At 38.8% G+C, this 20,668-nt stretch overlaps 2 protein-coding genes across 15 annotated transcripts in view; one reads left to right on the top strand and one right to left on the bottom strand.

Annotated features, from left to right (window-relative positions):
- The window catches only part of ZNF260 (zinc finger protein 260), a 56,767-nt gene extending 53,560 nt beyond the window's left edge, over positions 1 to 3,207 (bottom strand). The window contains exon 1 of the mRNA XM_069550597.1: positions 2,958 to 3,207. Within this exon, the coding sequence (XP_069406698.1) occupies positions 2,958 to 3,013 (56 nt within the window). The 5' untranslated portion in view covers positions 3,014 to 3,207. The remainder of the gene's footprint in view (positions 1 to 2,957) is intronic.
- ZNF382 (zinc finger protein 382) overlaps positions 2,910 to 20,668 on the top strand; it is a 33,655-nt gene continuing 15,896 nt past the window's right edge. Inside the window, exons 1-4 of one of the 14 annotated variants that reach the window (XM_069550472.1) lie at positions 2,910 to 3,282; positions 6,242 to 6,314; positions 8,564 to 8,730; positions 9,009 to 9,104. In XM_069550472.1, the coding sequence (XP_069406573.1) occupies positions 8,580 to 8,730; positions 9,009 to 9,104 (247 nt within the window). In that variant the 5' untranslated portion in view covers positions 2,910 to 3,282; positions 6,242 to 6,314; positions 8,564 to 8,579. Of the gene's footprint in view, positions 3,791 to 6,241; positions 6,315 to 8,563; positions 8,731 to 9,008; positions 9,105 to 20,668 lie in introns of all 14 variants that reach the window. The other 13 variants (XM_069550478.1, XM_069550483.1, XM_069550485.1 and 10 more) reach the window with 13 other exon arrangements.

The following is a 20,668-nucleotide window of genomic DNA, read 5'->3' as shown; positions in this document are numbered from 1 at the left end:
AGCGTCTGACATAGGCTTCAGAAGGGGGCAGAAAGAATACCCACCTGCTTGTCTTTAGCTGGATGTTATATAGTTACTAGTGGTCTCTTAATGAAAGAAAGGAATGTCTTAAAACTCAGAGACTGGCCTTAAAATGATTGACTTGAATCTTGTGGAAAGGCAGATTACCATACAAATAGTTTCATTTACATAGATTAGGGGAACATTGTCTAAGTATAACGTACGGTTTTGTCTAGTCAGTTCTGAGCCATTAGGCGGAAGTGACTTGAAGACAGAGTCTGGGATAAATGCATAGTATAAGTATATTAACATAGCTTAAGACAAATATTTCCATAAGAAAAGTGCATTGGTTAACTCAAGATTTCAGAAAAGTTCACTTCAGGTGGAACCAGGTGTCATTATGGCAACACAGTATTTTAAGAGAAACCTCTTTTTAAATTTGTATAGAGAAGAGAAAAAAATATATATCACTAGTTTGTTTCCTCCTGCCACTTAAGAGAGGGATAAAAAATGTCTGACACTTGCAGCCTATTTTCTCCATTTGGAGACCCCTGCCCTTCCTGCCTGTTACCCTTTCAGAACCAGATAGTAAATATGTTAGATTTTGTGAGCCAAAAGACAAAATCAAGGATATTATGTAGATGCTAATATAAAAAGAGAGATAACAAATTTCCCCAGAATGTTTTCACAGAATTCTAAACTTTATTTATGAACATTGAAATCTGAATTTTATGTAATTTTCATGTCATGAAATATTGTCCTCCTTTTGATATGCTTTCAGTGACAGAAAAATGTTAAAAACCAGTCTTAGGTCACAGGCCATACAAAAAATAGGCTACAAGCTGGATTTGGCTTACAGGGTCATGGTTTGCTGACCTCTGTTCAAGACTCAGACCATTATATAGTACTGACTCTCAGTTTACACAATTATGTGACTCACAAAAAAATGATGGCAAATCTTATACAAGAACTTGTTGGTACCACATAAATCTTCTAAACCTTTGGTAAAGGTCTGCCCTTCAAAGAGATGTCTCTGTACATATCCCCAATAGTATTCTTGGTGGTGGTTTAGACACTAAGTGGGGTCCAACTCTTTGTAGCCTGCCAGGCTCCTCTGTCCATGGGATTCTCCAGGCAAGAATACTGGAGTGGGTTGCCATTTCCTTCTCCAGGGGATGATAATATTCTTAAAGGCCTTCAAAACAGAAGACTGTTTTTACTGAAGACTCTTACTGAAATCAAACCTTCCTTGCCATTTCCCCATTTGAATAAAATCTAAAGTATCTAATGTGTAATTCTGCCTAAGCATTGGTCTCTTCCTTAACAAATCACCATGTAATGGAGGACTTTCTGTGTCATAAATCTACTCAGGCAAAAAGAGCACATGGGCAAGGTGCTGGTGAGTAGTTATACAAAAATTAACTGTAGGAAGGGCATTTGATGAGGAACTGGGAAAGAAGGGGATCCATCTTCATGCTACTAATAACTATCATTAAGAAGAGAAGGCCCGGAGACCAGGTAAATGGATTGGTCACTATTTGGCAGGGCATTTAATTCATTCCATGAAACAAAAAGCTCAAAAAATGGCCTCTAGCTTGGATTTGAGATGTGTGACTGCAACACTTTTTTTCCTTTCATGGCTCTTCTTTTATAATACAGCAAAACTTGGAGGAGAAAGGGAATCATGGCATACCAGGCCTTTCATACCAAGACGGGTTAAATAAGAACACAATCTTCATTGCTAGCAAGCCTTCATCATCAGTGTTCAATATACCCAATGGAAGGATGAGAAAGACTGGAATACTGCTGACCCTTCCCTGTATCATAAAGAAAAATCAGTTGACTGTAGCCTAGGACCAGAATCTGTTTCTACGTTCACCAAAGTTTCCTGTTGACAAGGCTATGAAAATACTGTATGTCTGCAGTATGCAGCTTGCCACCACAGAGCTTCCAAGAGGAATCTTTGGAAGCAGAAATCTTACTCTTGATGCCTTAATATCATGATTTCCCAGAACCCTGCTTTAGGGGTAATTCCAGCTCTAAAATCATCCTAACAAACACAGAAATGTGTTTTTTGTTTTTTTTTTTAGTTTCAACCTTCATTCTACCTTTCAATATACTGAAGACCCAGAATGCTATTTTCTGTACAGCTAGCATTCCGGTGTAATGTGGCTCTAAAAAATGAAAACACAGAGACAAATGAAAGAAAACCCAGAATTCCAACAAATTCCAAGAAAACCATGGAATTGACAATTAGTGCCAAAACAGGCTACACTTAATGTACCGAATGCCTGTGTATCAAGCTCTTAAGCTAGACAACAGAGTCAGGGTACATTGATGAAGGCAACAAGGGCCATGCTTTAAAACTGAGGGTCTCTGTGGTTAACAAGGGCCTCAGAGTCTTAACAGGAACAGTCACACAGGGATCTTGTCTACGGATTCCTCAACGCTAGAACTACAAAGATGAAGCTCTACCCTACTAAAAGTGAAAAAGCCACATTAGGCTAGTTTTTGTTTTTTAAATAAAGGTCATGGAAGCTTGATGTTTGTTTATGTGGCTGCGCAAGTTCTTATTTGTAGCATGTGGGAACTACTTTTCTGACCGGGGATCAAGCCCCGCCCCCTGCATTGGGAGCCTGAAAATCTTAGCAACTGGGCCACCTGGGAAGTCCTTAAGCCGGGAGAGATCAGACTCTAGCCTGTTACAATAGTGCTGTTAAATGGTTACTTAGTCACAGTATATAACACCTCACAGTCGCCACCGACCAAGGTCATTAATAAGGCCCCTCCCACGTTCTTAGGCGCTTAACCTGGACCAGTCAGAGGCTTCGCACCCTCACACGCTCGCTCTTGCTCTTTCTCTTAGCACTTATAACCGCATCTTACGCTGACGCAGTCACACCCACAACCACCTTCCTCAGCGGGTGACTTGCAAAGCCTAAGACTCCCGCCTCTACCTGCCGCATCCGTGCCTGGGAAACTTCAGGACTCCAGCAGTGAGGTCTTCCTGCATCCAGACCCGAGTCACCGCCACTCACCACTAGGCAAACTATGACTACAAGGCTAGGGTAAAATGAACCAGAGGACGAAGTGCATTCGTGCCCTCAGGCCCTGAGAGAAACGTAGTCCAACCCGGAAAAGCGGACCCTGGCAGAAACAGATCAAGCGCCGGCCGCCCAGACCTCGCCACTGCTAACCCGCCGCCGCGTGGATTCCTGGGAGCGCCAGCCAGTTCAGGAGTGCGCAGGCGCAGACGACTGAGCCTTGGCTGGGGTGAGGTTGGTAGGTCCTAGGGGCCCAGAGGAGGGGGCGCGAATTGGGAGTTCCGGCCCGGGAGAGCGACTAGAGAAGCGGTACCTGATGGGGAGCCTAGGGGGGAAGCCGGGAGTCCACACCGGGCCTGTAATTATGAGGACGGAACCGGAACCGGGCCCTTGGTAAACCAGACACTCAAACCTGTGAGAGCGCGGCCTCGGGCGTGGCTTGTGGGCGTGACCCTGAAGGTGACAATCTTGTGTGACCTGGAGCGAGTTTTGCGAAGGGAGATTTTTGTCTGTTTTGACCCCGAGGGAGTTCCGTCGCGAGGAGCAGGGCCTCACACAGCGGGCGTGTGTGTAGCAAATGGAGGCGACCGCCTGTACCCAACCTGCAGCGTTTTGGATGCGTGCTGCTGCTCTGTGCAGTGTTGCGGCTGACTGTGTGTAAAACTGAATGAGTCTCGTTGCTGCGTGTGGATTCCTCTGCATGTGCCTCTCTTCCGATTAGGTGTGAGTCGTGTTTGAGACCGCAGGTGACTATGGAGACGCGAAATGATTTGCGATGTGATTTTGTGACTTTGTCTGTAATTATTATGTACTGTCAGAGATTGTGAATGATTCGCGGGTGCCTGTACTATGTGCTTTTCTGAAGTGATAGAATTTAACTCTGCGTGTGTTTGTAACCTACTGTTACTGTTTGGTGATAGTTTTTTTGATTGAGAAACTCTGACCACTAGTTAGATAGGTAAAGATTTGATTATCTGAATAGAGATCATTAAGCTTGCCTCCAAAATTGTAACTCAGTAGCAACTGAGCAAATAAAATAGAAGTATAAGTACTGGGAAGGGAGAGGTAAGCTTTCATAATTCCCAGAGTAAAGGAAGGTTCAACAGGGAAGCATTCATTATTCGTTCAGTCGTGTCCAACTCTTTGTGACTCCGTGGAGTGTAGCCGGTCAGGCTTCTCTGTCCATGGGATTCTCCAGGCAAGAATACTGGAGTGGGTAGCCATTCCTGTCGCTAGGGGATCTTCCCGACGGAGGGATCGAACCCAGGCCTCTTGCATTGCAGGCGGATTCTTTCCCGTCTGAGCCACAAGGAAACCCATAAGGAGCTTCCCGGGTGGCACACTGGTAAAGAATCTGTCTGCCAAATGCAGGAGACCCAGGAGATGGGGATTCCATTCCTGCGTTGGGAAGATCCTCTGGAGAAGGAAATGGCAACCCACTCCAGTATTCTTGCCAGGAAAATTCCATGGACGGAGGAACCTGGCGGGCTACAGTCCACAAAGTCACAGTTGCACACTACTGAGCACACACTAGCAGCACCTTCAACAGTGATATATGAATAAAGTTTCCTGCTTCTGGATGAAATCTATGGCAAGGTCAATAGCTTCTTCAGGCATTCCATGATATAAAAGTATTAGGTATACTTTTAATCGTAAGGCCAATCTCATTTTAGTAATTAAAATATTATTTTGCTAATTAAAACATTCACTGTAACAATCAATGCATCAGACTTCATTTAGCAAAATATTCTCCTCTCTGCCTGGAAACCTACAAAGTGGAAAGATCAATTTCTATAGCTATACCTTTATTACAAAAAAGTACTGTTCAGTAGTTAATACTTAAACTACTATTAATAAGTTACTGATAAATAATGGTTAATTTTCAATAATTATGCTAATTAACTAGAATGTACAAGTGAATCAATAAAGAGATGGAGTAGAGAAATTAAATAGAAAATCAAATATTCTCAAGTATGAGAAATTAAATAGAAAATCCAATTATTCTCAAGTATGTAGGGATATGTAATAATGATAGAGATGGCATTTCACATCAGCTGAGAAAATATGGATTGTTTAGTACATAGTATTGCTAAAGAATACATATAGGGAAGAAATCTTCACAAGGCAAAAACATTTTAATAGTAACATGAGCAGCTAGAAATTATTTTCAACTTAAAATAGGTAAAAGGTTAATTTATTAAATTGAAAAAGGAGATAATGTCAACCAACTAGAAAATAAACACCACCATGAGAAAAACAAATATACTATAAGATGTCTTCACAGAAAAGAAATAAAAGGAGCTTATTCTCATATAAGAAATATGTAAATTAGACATATATATCCTGGAAAAGGAAATGGCAACCCACTCCAGTAGTCTTGCCTGGAAAATTCCATGGACTGAGTATCCTGGTAGGCTATAGTCCATGGGGTTGCTCGGACACGACTGAGCGACTTCACTTTCACTTTCATACATATATATATCTGATAGGCAGAGATTAAAATCATTTCAGCTGCATTCATTAGGGTTTGGGGAGGTGTTCTCATGCACTGCTGATGACAATGTAAACTGGTAGGAAGTCCATGAAGACGATTTGGAAATATGTGATAAATTTGTCTTTCATGGGAGACATTAGGTGGAGCTGCAGAGGGAAAAACACAATATTCCTTCTCTCCAAGCTACAACAGATTCCCCAGAATCTCTTCTCCTTCACCAGGAGATTAGGTTTCTGGGATTGATAAGGGAACAGTTCAGTTCAGTTCAGTCGCTCAGTTGTGTCCAACTCTTTGCGACCCCATGAATCGCAGCATGCCACGCTTCCCTGTCCATTACCAACTCCCGGAGTTCACTCAGACTCATGTCCATCGAGTCATTGATGCCATCCAGCCATCTCATCCTCTGTCGTCCCCTTCTCCTCCTGCCCCCAATCCCTCCCAGCATCAGAGTCTTTTCCAGTGAGTCAACTCTTCACATGAGGTGGCCAAAGTACTGGAGTTTCAGCTTCAGCATCATTCCCTCCATAAGGGAACAGGGTTGGTCTATTTCCCTACTAATCTCTGTCCTGGATTTGTGTGGGGTACACAGTGAGCAAGTGCCAAAATTGAAAATAGATGCTGATTTAACTGAGTTATTCTGAGAGATCTAAGTCAAATCTGGTTTCACATGGCTCCTTGTATCTTCCCATCTCTGCCTTCTCAGGACTCTTCCCTTTTCCAAAGAAGAGCACAAAAGAGAAGGCTCATCTCCTGCAAACATCAAAGCCATGCTTCAGGTGAGATGATGTTTCCTCTCTTTCTGAAATAACTTGTTTTTAGGTTATATGAACATTTGCTTCCCTATTCTTAAATTTTCTGGATATTGGGATTTACTTCCATCAAACGGGTTTCTAGTAGGGCAAGCAAGTGGCCTACATACAAAATTTAAGAGGGACTCTCAGGGCTGTCCAGCCCTAAATTTTGTGCCCATGTGTCTCACCTGCTTCACCCTAGTTACAGCCCTATTCCCAGTTTCTCTCATTTCAACAGGATCGACTTCAGCCTTCCCCAAATGCACTTTCTAGTTGTAGCCCATGTTCACATACTGATTGGATGTATCATTCATTATCTCCTTTCATAGTCTTCTCATGAAAGTACTGCTGGAACAGAAATGTATTATCTTGATTTAAATGGGAATATATTACTTTAATGAATCTATCTTGTGTAGATACTGATTGGAGATCCTAGATTTATGAGAAGTCAAGGAGCAGACATGCAAAATCTTGATAATTTCCACTGACCTAGGTTTTACAATGGTATGGTGGGAAGTAAAATTAATAGGTTACATTATTATTTTGTGATTAGATTTCCTGTTTTGTGAGGTTTTTAAGATAGAGATTTGCTTGCAAGCTTATACAGAAAACTGAAATTTCACATACCTCTCTGATCTTTCTGTTTTATCCATGTTTGTCAGCAATTCCTACAAACTGTGCCCCACCAGTGAAAAACCTTTCTGTACTTCAGTGCTCTTATAGATGTATTCTTATCTTATTACTTTCTTCTGATTTTTATATGTGGATGCAGGAGAAGAAGATGCATGTGTTCATTCACTCTTGAGATAACAGTCTACTCTTGAATCAAAGGTGGTACTTTCTCCTCTTCCCATATTTTTCTTTCAAAAAATTCCTCTTTATCTACCAATCTTTAAAATGCCGTTCTGGGTTTTCCCCAGATGCCAACTGGTTCTGTTCTCCCTCTGTGTCTCTTTTTGTGTATGTACAATCACATTCACTCCAAAGGTTATACTGATGTGATTCTAGTGACCCTCAGATACTGCTTTCCATCCTAGACCTTTATCCAGAGTATCAGAACCGTATATCCAGCCTCCAACAGCTATCACTGCCTGTATGTTCCATAGACATTTCGAGGACACAACCTGGGTTTACCTCATTACCACCTCTGGTCCAGCTTATTCTTTCTCCTGCTTCCCATTTCCTTTTTGTAGTCTCAGCACCTATCCACTTGCTATGCAGATGACCTAAGAGCTATACCTCTCTTTTTTTCTACTCTACAAGTAATTGATGACCAATTCTGTTGAAACTTACAATGGAACAAACAATTGTCTCCTGTCTAGACCATTAACCACTTTAATCTCAGACCTCCAACAGTGGGTACTTGTCTTTCCCACCTAACACACTTCAAGCCTACTCTAGTGTTCAAGAATATTGCCTCTAAAGTACAAGTTTTTTCACATATGTGCTGACTTAACATTTCTTTGTTTTTAATTCTCCATAAAGCAGTAGATCCAAAATAGGGCATGTGTTACAAAGGACATGTGTACAAAATGTACAAGACAGTATACTGAAAAGGAGGAAGATACTAGTAGTTTACATTCAAGAACACTTATTGTTAACAGTGTGGATTGCTATTAATGCCAACGAATGATTTCTATGTTGGGAGTGTACCTAGAGCATTTTAAAGACTACTACTCTGTAGGGAAAAAATTCCAGTATTATTACATAAATATGCCCACTACTTTGCTCCATAAACTTTTTTCTTCTTAAGCCCAAAGATTCTTTCCTAACATACTGTTGCTATTTCCTGAATTTACTAACTGGTTTTACTCTCCCAGTGAATTTTAAAAGCCCATTGACATGTAGTGCTACAAAATTAATTCATTGTGAGTACAAAATTTTTATGTCTTCAGTAAAATCTTAGAATCCAGAATCTTAGAATACTCTATAGTATTTTCCCTTATACATATTTTTGTCATCACATCTATAATGTCTATTGAGTATAAATATTTATGCATATGCCTCTCTTTTAGCCTGTAACTTCTTATGAGCAAAGTCAAGGTTTTATTTGTTTCACTGCATCAAGCAGCCAATCACATTCAAGGCAAAGAGCATGATCTCATATATTTTTAGCATGAGATAATAGGTAAATACAATTGAATATATTTCCAGAGAGAATTTTCTACAGTACAAAACACAAGAAAACCAGGTCTGACCACTGAACATGGTCTCCATTGTCTGGTTCTCACTAGTTCCAATTACCTTAGGATGAACTGGAGTATGCCCTTACAGGGATCAGTTTCATTCAAGGATGTGACTGTGGACTTCACCCGGGAGGAGTGGCAGCAACTGGACCCTGCTCAGAAGGCCCTCTACAGAGATGTCATGTTGGAAAACTATTGTCACCTCATCTCTGTGGGTAAGGAAAATTCCTTACATGTTTCAGTGTCATGCATCTCCTTTCAAGAATTTCTGAAACATGTGGAACTTTGAATTTCAAAGATCAGAGGTGATGAATAATCTCTTTTTGTTAATAGAAAGCATGATTATGTCCTCACTTGCCTAGTGCAAGGTATTAACTTTGTGAGGACATTAATAGCCTTGTCTAATAGCCACCTTGAAGCTGTATCTTTCTCTTCCTTCAATAGTTTTAAAGCCCAACAGCTTCTTAGACCAAGTCTTATTTTTTATTATCAGGATTTCACATGACTAAGCCTGATATGATCTGCAAATTGGAACAAGGGAAAGAACTATGGACAACAGAGAAAATTTTTCAAAGTCAGAGTTACCTAGGTGAGTCTGTATAATGTCCAGTGGACTCAGGTAGTTGATATCTTTGACTATTTTTGGAGATCTATATTTTTTAATTGTGGTAAAATATATATAAAATTTACCATCTTAACCATTTTTAAGCATATAGTTCCATGGTATTAAGTACTTTTACATAGTTATGCAACTATCACCATTATCCATCTCCAGAACCCTTCATTTGTCAGAAGTAAAACTGTACCCATTAAACAATAACTCCCTATTACCCCACCACCACTAGCCCCCGACAATCAATATTTTACTTTCTGTCTCTATGAATTTGACTGTGGTAGATACCTCATATAAGTGAAATTATATGGTATTTGTCCTTTTTGTGACTAGTTTATTTCACTTAACATAATGTCCCCAAGTTTCATCCATGGTATAGTATGTATCAGGCTTTTCTTCCTTTTGAAGGCTAAGTAATATTAAATTATAGATACATGTGACATTTTGCTTATCCATTCATCTCTCAGTGAACACCTGGGTTGCTTCCATGTTTTGGCTACTGTGATTAATGCTACTATGAATATGAGTGTACAAATATCTGTTTGAGTCATTGCTTTCAGTTCTTTTGGGTATATACCCAAAAGTAGAATTGCTGAATCATTTGGTAATTTATGTCTGATGTTTGGAGGAACTGCCATACTGTTTTCCACAGTGACTACACCATTTTACATTCTCATCAACAAGTCACAAGGGTTCCAGTTTCTCTGCATCCTTATCAACAATTATTATTTTCTTTTTTTCCTGATAGTAGCCATCTTATTTAGGAATGTATTTTTAAAGGCATAAGATCTCTGAAGTACCTACCTATATATGGCTGACTTCTATGCCTCTAAAATCTAAATTTCTTTTAATATTAATCTCTACATAAATCCTTTCCTTGTGTGGCTTATGAGCTGTTGGCTGCTATTATTTTACTGAGAATCCACTCCATGCTTTGTAGATATAATGTCCATAGAGACCTTAAGTGTAAAGTTCTTTGTATTCTGACAGAAGTGGAAACCCATGTGTCACACTGTAATCAAGATAAAGGGCACTCCTACTAGCCTGTTAAGTTCCATCAGGGCTCTTCCATGGCAATCCCTCCCCAGGACAATCACTACTAGGATTTCTACAAGTCTATTCTGGACTTTTTTCATGTATACTTTTTATTTTTATTTTATTTTTTTGACTTTTAATCATGTATACTTTTTAAAAAGTATATTTACTTTATTGAAATGTAGTTGACTTGCAATGTTTCTTCCCTGGGTTGGGAAGATCCCTACGGCTACCCACTCCAGTATTCTGGCTTAAGAGAATTCCATGGACTGTGGGTCACAAAGAGTGGGACATGATTGAGAGACTTTCACATTCACTTTTACAATGTTTCAAGTGCACAGCAAGGTGATTCAGTTATACAAATACACATATATTATTTTTGAAGTTATTTTCCATCATAGATTATTACAAGATATTGACTACAGTTCCCTATGCTATACAGAGACCTTTGTTGCTTGTTGCATACCTATTTTTTAATTAGAAACCTAGATTCTATTCATACTAAGTCAAACAAGTGGAATCAAAATGTCAATTTTTTTAGTTAGGCAAAAATTCATAAATTTTCTAAAATATATATTTTATACATATATATATGTATACAAAAGCTTTTCTACTACACTTGATAAAGGTTTGAGAAAAACATCAACAAAATGAAGAGATGGAGAAATTGGAGAACATAAATGAAAAGGAATCACTGAATATGAAATAGAAAAACTAGATAAAAGTAAAAGATCATCATATAGTCCAGTTGTTTTTAAATATGACTGCTCATTAGAAACATATCTGGAGCTCTGGACAAAAAAAGCAATACCTGAACATTTGTATTTTTCAAAAAATTTCAAGATAATTCCAATACGCATCTGGATTTTAAAAAGTGAGTACAGGTTTTTCTATTTTATCCTAGTTTCAGGGATACAGGGTTCTATTATTTTTGACTAGTTGTTGACTAATCATGATACAGTGGTATTAAGTGAGTAACAGTACATAATCACAAAGTAAAAGATGTTTATCAGTTTCACAGTCAATAGCCAGACAAAAAATAAAAGCTAATTACAATTGCAAACCATAATGGGAACATGATTAACTTAACAATCTAAAATAACTACATACAATTTTGGGGGGGTCAATCAAAGTGATGTGGTAAGTAGAAGTGCATACGTGCACATGTTACATGCACATGTTTTCATCCACGCAGTCAGTATGTCTCTTGGTTGGTGCATTTAATACATTTACATTTAAGGTAATTATCAATATGTATGATCCTATTACCGTTTTCTCAATTGTTTCAGGTTTTTCTGTAGGTCTTTTCCTTCTCTTAGGTTTCCTGCCTAAAGAAGTTCCTTTTGCCTTAGTTGTAAAGCTGGTTTGGTGGTGCTGAATTCTCTTAACTTTTGCTTGTCTGGAAAACTTTTGATTTCTCCGTCAAATATGAAGGAGAGTCTTGCTGTGTAGAGTATTCTTGGTTGTAGGTTTTTACCTTTCATCACTTTAAATATATCATGCCATTCCCTTCTGGGATGTAGAGTTTCTGTTGAGAAATCAGCTGATAGCCTGATGGGAGTTCCCTTGTATATTATTTGTCGTTTTTCCCTTGTTTCTTGTAATATTTTATCTGTCTTTAATTGTTTTCAGTTTGATTACTGTATGTCTTGGTGTATTCCTCCTTGGGTTTGTCCTTCCTGGGACTCTGTGCTTCCTGGATTTGGTTGACTATTTCCTTTCCCGTGTTTGGGAAGTTTTCAGCTATTACCTCTTCAAATATTTTCTCAGGTTCTTTCTTTCTCTCTTCTCCTTCTGGGACCCCTATAATGTGAATGTTGGTGCATTTAATGTTGTTCCAGAGGTTTCTTAGGCTGTCTTCATTTCTTTTCATTCTTTTTTTCTGTATTCTGCTCTCTGGCAGTGATTTCCACCATTCTGTCCTCCAGGTCATTTATCTGTTCTTCTGCGTCAGTTATTTTGCTATTGATTCTTTCTAGTGTATTATTCATCTCTGTTTGTCTGTTCTTTAGTTCTTCTAGGTCTTTGTTATACATTTCTTGTATCTTCTCAATCTTTGCCTCCATTCTTTTCCCAAGATCCTGGATCATCATATAATTAATCTGAATTCTTTTTCTGGAAAGTTGCCCATCTCCATTTCATTTAGTTGTATTTCTGGGAATTTATCTTGTCGCTTCATCTGGGACAAAACTTTCTGCTTTTTCATCATGGTTAACTTTCTGTAATTTGGTTTCTGTTTTAGCCACTGTGAGACTGTGCTTCTTGCTTCTTTGTCTGCTCCCTGATGGATGAGGCTAAGAGGCTTGTGTATGCTTCTTGATGGGAGGGACTTGGATGGAAGAAATTGGTTCTTGCTCTGATGGGCAGAGCCTTGCTCAATAAAGCTTTAATCCAATTATTTGCTGATGAGTAGGGTTGCATCCCTCCCTGGTAGTTGTTTGGCCTGAGGCAATCCAGCCCTAGGATCTACTGGCTCTATGATAGGCTTAATGGCAAACTCCAAGAGGGTTTATGCCAAGGAGGACCTTCCAGTGCCCCCCTCCCTGTGATGAGCCCCTGCTGACCCAGACCTCCACAGGCGGCCCTCCAACACTAGCAGGTAGTTTTGGTTCAGTCTCCTGTGTGATCACTGCTCCTCTCCTCTGGATCTTGGTGCACGTGAAATTTTGTTTGTGCCCTCTAAGACAAGTTTCTGTTTCTCTTAGTCCTCTGGAAAGCCTATAATCAAATCCCTCTGGCCCTCAAGGCCAGATTCCCTGGGGATTCTCAGTCCTTCTGTTGGATCCCCAGGCTAGGAAGCCTGAGGTGGGGTTTAGAACCTTCACAATAATGTGAGAACTTCTTTGGTATTATTGTTCTCCAGTCTGTGGGTCACTCAACCAGCAGGTATGGGATTTGATTTTATCATGATCGCGCACCCCCTAATGTCTTGCTGAGGCTTCTTTGTCTTTGGACATGGTGTATATTTTTTTAGTGGGTTCCACTGTCCTCCTGTCAATGGTAGTCAACAGCTAGTTGCAATTTTGGTGCTCTCGCTGGAGGAAATGAGCGCACATCCTTCTACTTCACCATCTTGAACCAGACCCATGTCTACTTTCTTTCACTCAGCTTAATGTCTGAGGTATTAATACATGTTTCAGTATTTATATTAAAATAGCTTATTTAAGTTGCAGAACAGTATTCAGTTGTATGGAGATATTAGTTTGTTTACACATCTATTGATAGACATTTGAAATGTTCCCGTTTGGGCTTATTATGTTTTTGTTTGTGTTTGGCCATGCTGTGTGGCATATGGATATTAATTCCCTGACCAGGGATCAGACCCACTCCCCCTGTAGTGGAAGTGTGGAGTCTTAACTACTGGACCACCAAGGTCCCTGGGTCTATTATTAATAAAGCTACTGTGAACATTCTTTTTTTGTGTGTGTGAACATTCTTATAAAAATATTTTTGTGAACATATGTTTTTATTTCTGCTTAGTAAACACCTATTAGATGGGATTGCTCATTCATAAGGCAGGTTTATATATCACATTGTAGAAACTGCCAGTTTTTGAAAGTTATCATACCATTTTAAACTTTTACCAGCAATCTATGAGAATTTTGATTGCTCCCACATTCTCCTCTACATTTTGATGTTATCAATATTTTCATTTTGGTCATTCTGAAACATCATTCTGTTAAGAATAGTAGTATATGTTAGCAGTTTCAGTTTAGGTTTTTTTTATGACTAATGATGTTAAGAACTTTTCAAAGTGCTTTTTATATCTTCAGACATATCTGTTCAGATGTTTTACTCATCTTTTATTGGGTTATGTATTTTTCCTTGAGTAGTAGGAATTCTTTACATATTCTGAATATAAGTCTTTTATTTGATACAGGTATTGTAAATATTTCCTCTAGAATGTGACTTGCCTACTCATTTTAATAGTCTTTCAATAGGAGCAAATTTTTAATTGTAATGAAGTCCAGTTTATAGTTTTTTTCTTTTATCATTATTTCTTTGATCTCTCAAATATTTGCTTCCCCCTAGATTATGAAGATAATTTCCTGTATTTTCTTCTAAAATTGTTATGTATATTTTGCTTTTTTAAAATCAGTTCTGTGACCCATCTCATGTTAAGTTTTATTTATGGTATGAGGTAAGGGTTAAGAGTCTGTTTTCTTCCATTTGTTGCATCACTTGTAGAATTAAATTAAATTGCTCTGATGATCTTATCAGAAATTGATTGTATTTGTGTCAGTCCATTTCTAGAGTATTCTTTCCTTTGTTAAAATTTAAGTCCTGTTATTAATAGGACTTAATGATTAATTTGGTTATTATAGTTTTTTGGGTTTTTTTCCCCATGATCTTAGTTTTTTATTTTTTATTTTTTTTGCAGCATTAGTTTTTTTTATTTTTTAAATTTTAAAATCTTTAATTCTTACATGCGTTCCCAAACATGAACCCCTCCTCCCACCTCCCTCCCCACAACATCTCTCTGGGTCATCCCCATGCACCAGCCCCAAGCATGCTGCACCCTGCGTCAGACATAGACTGGCGATTCAATTCTTACATGATAGTATACATGTTAGAATTCCCATTCTCCTAAATCATCCCACCCTCTCCCTCTCCCTCTGAGTCCAAAAGTCCGTTATACACATCTGTGTCTTTTTTCCTGTCTTGCATACAGGGTCGTCATTACCATCTTCCTAAATTCCATATATATGTGTTAGTATACTGTATTGGTGTTTTTCTTTCTGGCTTACTTCACTCTGTATAATTGGCTCCAGTTTCATCCATCTCATCAGAACTGATTCAAATGAATTCTTTTTAACGGTTATTATAGTTTTATATAAGTCTTGATGTCAGAATTAGTCCTCTTAACTTCCTTCTTTTTAAAAATTGTTTTGGCTATTTGAAGTCATTTTCATTTTTTTTTTCAATTACCTTTTAGAATCAACTTCTTGATTTTTTAAAATAAATATGCTGGGATTTTTATTGGTGAGAACAAACATCTTAGCGATATTGAGTCTCACAGTCTCTCATAATACTATATCTTAATCTTTTAGTTAGCTTCTCTAATCCTTTAAGTAGTATTTTATTATTTTTACTATCAAGCTCTTACACATATTTTATTAAGTTTACCTCTAAAATTTTAATATTTTTATTGTAAATAGTGAGCTTTTAAAAATTTCTTTATCCAGGCTTTTGTTAATATGAATAGCCAGAGCTGACTTTTAGATATTGACTTTGTATACTTGTATTGATGGCATTAAATTTTATTGTTGTTACTGTTATCCATTGTTTGTTTTGGTATTTTTTTACATTTTCTACATATAAAGTAGGCCTTCTGGAAATATATTTCACTTCTACATTTGCATACTTTTTTGTTTTCATTTCTTTTTCTTACCCTGATGTACTGACTATGACCTATAGTACAATGTTGAATAGAGGTAGTGAGAGTAAGCATTCTTCACTAAATTTAGAAGGGAGACATTTAATATTTCATTCTTAAGATTAATATTAACTTTATATTTTTCATAAGTGCTCTTTTTTAGATTCTTGGAGTTCTTTTCCTACTTTTTGGAAAATTTTAATTATGAATGGATGTTGATCTTAATAAATGCTTTTTCAGCTTCTGTTGATTTATTTCTTTTTTAATCTGTTACTGTATACAATTATATTGATTAATTTGGATTTTAAACCTACCTTAGGCTCCTGGGATGAACCCCAGTTGGACAAGATGCACTGTTCATCTTATAGATTGCTGAAATTGGTTTGCTAATATTTTAGAAAGCTTTAGTGCAGGATTTTACAAAGGACAGTGGTTTATAGTTTTATTATAATGTCATCGAAAAGATGTATCCAGAAATGTGTCAGCCATATCAAACGGGGAGTGTTTCATCTTCATCTATTTTCTTATGGAACTTTTGTAAGCTTGGCATTGTTGCTTCCTTAATGTCTGAGGAACCATTTGGGCCTGCATTTTTATAATTTAAGACTTCTGCTTTTAGTCCTGAGGAAGTAACAATCTAGAATTATACTCCTACAGGAAAAAACTAGAAAACTGAACAAAACTACTAAACAACAGGTACCACAGGCCTAGATTTCTGAGGGAAGGGAAATAAATGAGATGCACCCTACCTCATTCCAGGCTTTGACATGGTGGTAACATCCAGACTGTGGTGCAGAGAGAGGAATCCAAAAAGAACCTGGCAATTTCACTGACTTAAGGGACCAACATTGGCATTCAAGGAAATTGAGGTGGCTAAAATTTGCAGGACACACTTCCCAAAAAGAGAGAGCTATGCAGAGAAAGTTTCCCAAATGTGGAGAAGGTTCCTCTTGAGTCTTTGGCTAAAGATAAGTCTGCATGTATGTAGGTGAAACCCCATGAAAGCAGGCAAAGACATGTTCTAAGGAAAATACAGTTACCACAGTGTTGTGAGACAAACAATTCTCATAGCCTCTCGCACCAGAAATCATTTTATTTCCCTTCAGCCAGAGGGGAGAGAACATGTTAATATATAGGACATTAGGTAGACCCTAGAAAAGTCAGACCTAACAAATGTGGCCTGATTAGTCATAGATTAGAGACTGCAAGATTTGTCATAAAAGAGCGTAAATAAAAGCATCAAAAGGATTAGGACTTCCCTGGTGGCTCAGTGGTAAAGAGTCCACCTGCCAATGCAGGAGACATAGGTTGGATTCCTGATCCAGGAAGATCCCACATGCCACAGAGCAACTAGCCGGAGGACCACAACTATTGAGCCTGCGCTCTAGAGCCGGGAGCTGCAACTGCCGTAGCTCTCACGCCCTAGAGCCTATGTTCTGCAGCAACAGAAGCCACCACAATGAGAAGCCCACATACCTCAACTAGAGAATAACCTCTGCTTACTGCAACTAGAGAAGAGCCCATGTAGCAACGAAGACCTAGCACAGCCAAAAATAAATAACTGAACGTATATATATTTTTAAAAAGCATCAAAAGGATTAAACTAATCCAAAAATAACTTGTTTGTCTGTTGGTTCCTCCAAGGAGATGCTCAGATGGAGTTGGGAGTGGAATGGATTTCTTAGAGGTGACATCCATGAAAGATAAAAGGGAGAAGTAAGAAACAGAAAGCCATCAGACCATGGTATAGACATGTCGAAAGAAAGGGGACTGAGCAGTGAGAGCCTCAGACCATTATGCAGATCTGACAAAGGCTCAATTAATCTAAGTCCTCTGAAGCAAAGATTGTTCATCAGAGGGATCCTCATGGACAGAAATGGACACTCTCTAGTACCTGCTCAGTATTCATCATTGGGTACAGATTCTCTGGGGACACCCTGACTTGGTTCAAAACCTAAAGAGCATCCTGAAAGTGCTAACAGTTCTTGCACATGAATGGTAAGTTCTTTTTGAAGGGATGTCCTAGTGGTGTAACTCTATGGATGCCACAGAATGCCCAAAAAAAACCACGTAAAATTAAAAACCCAGCATTCTTTATAAAACTACAACCATATCTTAAACTCAACAAGATTAAATTGATAATGTCTATTGACCAATCAAAAATTATTAAACATATGAAGAAGCAGGAAAATATGACCCATAAACAAGAAAAAACATTCAATAGGGAAAAGGTCAATTAATAAAAACAGACCTAAAAATGGTAGAAGTAATAGAATTTGTAGACAAAGATATTAAAACACCATTATAAATGATTTCAGTATTATCAAGAATGTAAAGCAAGAATGAATATAAGGAGGCAAAATAGCAAACACTGAAATAAAACCAAATGAAACTTCTAAAGATGACTATTTTGTATCTGAAGTGAATAAGGTGACCCAACTATGTCCTATATATTAAAATGTAAAGACGCAGGTAGGGGAAACAAAAAAAGATGAAAAAATATAAACTTTACAGTTTTGTGATTGCCCTGTGTGGGGATGATTATTCTCAAGAAAAAGAAATGAAAAAGGCAAAATGCTTGTCTGAGAAGACCTTACAAATAGCTTAGAAAAGAAGAGAAGCTAAAAGCTAAGAGGAAAAGGAAAGATATAACCATCTTGATGCAGAGTTCCAAAGAATACCAAGAGAGATAAGAAAGCCCTCCTCAGTGATAAATGCAAAGATATAGAGGAAAACAGTACAATGGGAAAGACTAGAGATCTCTTCAAGAAAATCAGATATACCAAGGGAATATTTCATGCAACGATGGACACAATAAAGGAAAGAAATGGTATGGACTTAACAGAAGCAGAAGATATTAAGAAGAGGTGACAAGAATACGCAGAAGAACTATACAAAAAAGGTCTCACCTAGAGCCAGACATCCTGGAATGAGAAGTCAAGTGGGCCTTAGGAAGCATCACTATGAACAAAGCTAGTGGAGGTGATGGAATTCCAGTTGAGCTATTTCAAATCCTGAAAGTGCTGCACTCAAAATGCCAGGAAATATGGAAATCTCAGCAGTGGCCACAGGACTGGAAAAGGTCAGTTTTCATTCCAATCCCAAAGAAAGGCAATGCCAAAGAATGTTCAAGCTACCACACAATTGTACTCATCTCACATGCTAGCAAAATAATCCTCAAAATTCTCCATGCTAGGTTTCAACAGCAGGTGAACCAAGAACTTCCAGATGTTCAAGCTGGATTTAAAAAAGGCAGTGGAACCAGAGATCAAATTGTCAACATCCACTGGATCATAGAAAAAGCAAGAGAATTCCAGAAATACATCTACTTCTGCTTTATTGACTACGCTAAAGCCTTTGACTGTGTGGATCACAACAGACTGTGGAAAATTCTTCAAGAGATGGGAATACCAGACCACCTTACCTGCCTCCTGAGAAATCTGTATGCTGATCAAGAAGCAAGAGTTAGAACCAGACATGGAAAAACAGACAGGTTCCAGTATTGGAAAGGAGTACATCAAGGCTGTATATTGTTACCTTGTGTATTTAACTTACATGCAGAGTACATCATGTGAGGGCTTCTCTTGTGGTTCAGCTGGTAAGAATCCACCTGCAATGCAGGAGACCTGGGTTTGATCCCTGGGTTGTGAAGATCCCCTGGAGAAGGGAAATACTACCCACTCCAGTATTCTGGCCTGGAGAATTCCATGGACTGTATATGTATAGTCCCTTGGGTCACAAAGAGTTGGACATGACTGAGTGACTTTCACATCATGGGAAATCCTGGGCTGGATGAAGCACAAGCTGGAATCAAGATTTCTGGGAGAAATATCAATGACCTCAGATATGCAGATGACACCACCCTTATGGCAGAAAGCAAAGAAGAACTAAAGAACCTCTTGATTAAAGTGAAAAAGGAGAGTGAAAAAACTGGCTTAAAACTCAACATTCGAAAAACCAAGATCATGGTATCCAGTCCTATCACTTCATGACAAATAGGGAAACAACGGAAACAGGGACAGACTTTATTTTCTTGGATTTCAAAATCACTACAGATGGTGACTGCATCCATGAAATTAAAAGACACTTGCTCCTTGGAAGAAAAGCTATGACCAATTTAGACAGCATATTAAAAAGCAGAGACATTACTTTGCTGATAAATGTCCATCTAGTCAAAGCTATGGTTTTTCCAGTAGTCATGTATAGATGTGAGAGTTGGACCATAAAGAAAGCTGAGCTCCAAAGAATTGATGCTTTTGAACTGTGGTGTTGGAGAATACTCTTGAGAGTCCCTTGGACACAAAGGAGATTAAACCAGTCAATCATAAAGGAAATCAGTCCTGAATATTCATTGGAAGGACTGATGCTGAAGCTGAAGCTCCAATACTTTAGCCACCTGATGTGAAGAACTCACTCCTTAGAAAAGACCCTGATGCTGGGAAAGATTGAAGGCAGGAGGAGAAGGGGATGACAGAGGATGAGTTGGTTGGATGGCATCACTGACTTGATGGACATAAGTTTGAGCAAGCTCCGGGAGTTGTTGATGGACAGGGAAGACTGGCATGCTACAGTCCATGGGATCACAAAGAGTTGGACACTACTGAGCACTGACTGTTTGGGGATGAAATCACCACCACCACCACCCCCCAGCCCACTCAAAATATGTGACAGATGTCAGGGCTGAAATCTCACATAATGAGGCTTTCTAGGGAGAGCAGGGCGGAGAAGGCAATGGCAACCCACTCCAGTACTCTTGCCTGGAAAATCCTATGGATGGAGGAGCCTGGAAGGCTGCAGTCCATGGGGTCACTGAGGGTCGGACACGACTGAGTGACTTCACTTTCACTTTTCACTTTCATGCATTGGAGAATGAAATGGCAACCCACTCCAGTGTTCTTGCCTGGAGAATCCCAGGGACGGGGGAGCCTGGTGGGCTGCCGTCTGTGGGGTTGCACAGAGTTGGACACAACTGAAGTGACTTAGCAGCAGCAGCAGGGAGAGCAGGGAGGACTCCCAAGCTGGTCCTAAAATGGCTTGAGAGAGCAAGGAAGGGTGGTGTCTGTCTTTGGTGTTTATTGTGATTATGGAGGTGGTCAGGTCAGGCTTCTACACATGGTTTAGAGCTTAC

This window comes from Ovis canadensis, chromosome 14, assembly GCF_042477335.2.
Source record: "Ovis canadensis isolate MfBH-ARS-UI-01 breed Bighorn chromosome 14, ARS-UI_OviCan_v2, whole genome shotgun sequence".
Lineage (NCBI taxonomy): Eukaryota > Metazoa > Chordata > Mammalia > Artiodactyla > Bovidae > Ovis > Ovis canadensis.
This window is presented reverse-complemented; position numbering and strand designations above follow the sequence as displayed.